Source organism: Nannochloropsis gaditana (genome assembly GCF_000240725.1).
Source record: "Nannochloropsis gaditana CCMP526 unplaced genomic scaffold scaffold059, whole genome shotgun sequence".
Taxonomy (NCBI): domain Eukaryota; class Eustigmatophyceae; order Eustigmatales; family Monodopsidaceae; genus Microchloropsis; species Microchloropsis gaditana.
In genome coordinates this window covers 59,404-62,666 of record NW_005803894.1, presented here as the reverse complement: position 1 = coordinate 62,666, position 3,263 = coordinate 59,404, and the positions used below count along the sequence as shown (strand labels likewise).

The 3,263-nt window shown below is 59.2% G+C and overlaps 1 protein-coding gene across 1 annotated transcript in view; it reads left to right on the top strand.

Moving 5' to 3' along the window:
• Nucleotides 1-2,171: 2,171 nt before the first annotated feature.
• Nucleotides 2,172-3,263, top strand: part of NGA_0318800 (ribulose- -bisphosphate carboxylase oxygenase small subunit n-methyltransferase i) — a gene marked incomplete at both ends in the record, with an annotated part of 1,226 nt that continues 134 nt past the window's right edge. The window contains one exon of the mRNA XM_005855999.1: nucleotides 2,172-3,263. This exon is cut by the window's right edge and continues 37 nt beyond it. Coding sequence (XP_005856061.1) covers nucleotides 2,172-3,263 — 1,092 coding nt within the window.

The window sequence follows — 3,263 nt, the reverse complement described above, 5'->3', positions numbered from 1 at the left end:
GCTGTGATGGTGGAACAGGGTAGGAAGGCGAGGCCAAGGAGGCCGAAGGCGCGTAATTTTCCCTTTCCACGGGCCGTGTGGGCGGCAACGCGGGGCCAGAGGGGGGAAGTGAGGGAGGCTCTGGCGCCCGGGGCGGCGAAGCTCCTTGAGGTGGCCCCGATCCCGGGCCTGCTTGGGCCGCGTGGACCCCGGGAAAGGGGTTTGACGGGCCGTGCGCAGGTAGGTAGCCTCCTGTGGGCATGTAGGAGGGAGGGTCTGGACCTTGGCGGCCGCCTGATGCCCCTTGCTGGGCATACCCTCCGTCGTCAGACCCCGTACCCCCCCAGGCGTCGCCCCCCCCTCCGTTTCCCTCCACCGGGCTTTCCTCCTCCCTGCGCCTGTCTGTGGCCCCTCCCTCCCTGTTCTCCGCAGGCTTCCCCTTCCCTTCCACCACCCCTCCTCCATCGCCTAGCCGCCAAGGCAGGTAGCCGTTCGCGGACTCATCGCGCGACTCCGACTCGGGTGGATACGCGAGCATGGCTACGCCCGGGCAAAGGTTGGGCTCTTCCGTGCAATATGAAGGGTCTGAAAGGCCCGAATTAGAGGGATGTGCCTCCATCGCGTGTTCGTCTTGGTGCTGGGGGCGGGTGAGATCCGGAGGCGGATGTAGCGGCGTGAAGAAGGCAGAATCATCCAGGGAATGGGGGAACTTTGGGGCACGCCCTTCCAGCGAGGATGGAAAAACTTCCATCTCCATCCTGTCACAATGCATGGCGGGTAAGTTGAGCGTTGAGATGGGCATGGGAGCTCGTGAGGGTACATGAAGGGGCAAAGAGGTAATAGTGCATTCGTCCCCGAGGCCGCTTCAAATCCACACGTGAAGGTGAGCACAAGCGGGGCGAAATAACCGTACATCCCATGTTGGCTTTGAGACATCGCATCACACAGAGCACGCGTCCCCAAAATGGCACGGTTATCCCTGTATCCGCGTGCAAATCTAATGACGACCCATCTATGGTACCTGATGCCATCAGGGACAGACGAAATCGAGAGTTCATGCGTACCAGGTGTGACGCAAACAAGGCCTCGTACAACGCATATATGCCTTTGACATGCATACGTGGGCCTTGTGGTTTTGCATCACGGCATCTTTTCATGCTCGGCGCGTGGTCCATGCACTTGACATGTCTAATCTCCGGTCATGTGACCACCATCTCGCTAGGCTGCTCACCGTCGGCCCCAAATTTTATTCCCACCCACGCCCTGGACACTGGCGTTCACGGTGTCCCACCCATCCACGAGCCTCGCACACGTCGAAACCGAGGCTTATGGACGCAGGGCCTGTGTGCAGGGTTTCACCACGCCATTCGTCTCCATATACCATTTCGGCGCTAGCTTGAAAACAATGCATGCCATCGGTGCGTCCCGCCCTCCCAAGCACTTTTCGGGCGAGGCAATCACTGGCCCTATTCCATGTCGTGCCTGCCTTTATTCCGTATCTTTTGCGACGCAGATGGTGCCCGCGGCGGGCAATTTCACTTTTCCCGCGAAGCAGACTGTGACGGCGGACAGAGAGTCCCTGCGTAGTCGCCTTCGCATGCAAACAGTCAGCCTCAGTCCATGTCGTGCTTGGTTTATTCTCGTGGGGGCGTTGCGGGGGATACAACCCGGTAGCAGAAGGAGAAACGAATTTCGTTTACAACGTGACGCATGGCGTGATGGCGGACTCCACTTGCCCTAGCCATGTCTGGCGTATGCTGCACGCGGCGAGACCTTCGATCTCACCCGAACGGCTGCAACCTTGTTTTGAAAGTTTTAAGTGTCCGCACATCTTGGCCTACGAGCGCCATTTGGACTGCGTTAATGGTTGTTTTTGCAATTCGTTTGTTGGTTTCCTCGGACAGGCCATGGCGTCGACCTCCCGGCCCCCCGCACGGAAACGTCGGAATACGCATGCAGCTGCATCCCCCGGTTCCACAAGGACCGTAGCAGCTCTTTTCTACACAGCGGCGTGCACCTCGATCACTGTCGTGTCCTTTTCGCTCCTACACACGACGCATGCCTTTGTTTATCTCCCACGAAGGGACCACCGCTTGACAAGCACTCTCCCCTCCCAATGGGACCTCGGCCGTTGCAGCAGCAACCACGACGGTCGGCCTGGCATGCCGAAATGGAGAGGGCACACACGGGATATGCTCGTCCGAACCGCGACGAGCAAGAAATCCTCCGCGGAGGCGCCGGAGGAACGGGATTGGAAACAAGCCTTGTTGGAGGACGACGACTTGGACATCGACGCGATCATTGCCGCGAACAAGGAGACGCTGCCTCGGCTCCCGGGCATTTTAAATGCGTCCCCGCGGGACGGGAACGTGGACTTGCCTGAGTCTTTTCTGGACGAGGCGGTCGCCTCCCCGAAGAAAGAGGAAGGGGTGGGGCCGCTCGTGTCTCGGGCCAAAATGCAAGGACTCGGAGGAAAAGGGGAGGACGACGAGGAGAAGAAAAAAGCCCAGCAAAACGCGCGTTTGGCCACATGGCTGGGCGAGAATGGAGTTTGGATGCAGGATAAATCCGGCTGGGGCGTCCCACCTCATCCCCTCCTCTTATCCTCCCGAACCATCGACGAGATCGAATTGGAGGACTCTGGTCGGGGCTTGATTTGCAAGTACCCCATCAACATGGGGAACGCGCTCTTCCAGCTTCCTCTCAGCATCGTCATCGACAAGGAGAAGTCCCTGGCCGCCTTCGACGGCGCCCTCCCCGCGGACATCAACGAATACTTCGCGATCGCACTTATGCTCATCAAGGAACGCGCGTTGGGGCCGAGCTCGTTTTGGGCCCCTTACATCGACGTGCTCCCCACCACGGAGGAGGTGAACCCCACCCTAGTCTGGCCCGAGGGGGACCTGGCCCTGCTCGAGGCCTCGCCCTTGGTGGCGGCTACCCGGAGTTTGAAACGGAAGTTGGCAGCCGAGTTTGCCCTCTTGGAAGAGCAGTACATGCGTGCCCGGTCGGATGTGTTTGACCCCAGCGTTTTTACTTTCGAGGCGTATTTGTGGGCGTTCATCAACATTTTTTCGAGGGCGATTCGGGTGAAAATCGGGGGAAAACGGGGCCCGAGCGGGGAGGAGGAGGAGTCCATCATCATGTGTCCGTACGCCGACCTGATAAACCACAACCCCTTCGCCAACACCTACATTGTGGCGGAGAAGCCTTTCAAGATGTTCAACCCCATTCGGGGGGAGGAGGTGATCACAATTTATGCGGACAAGGACTACAAGAAGATG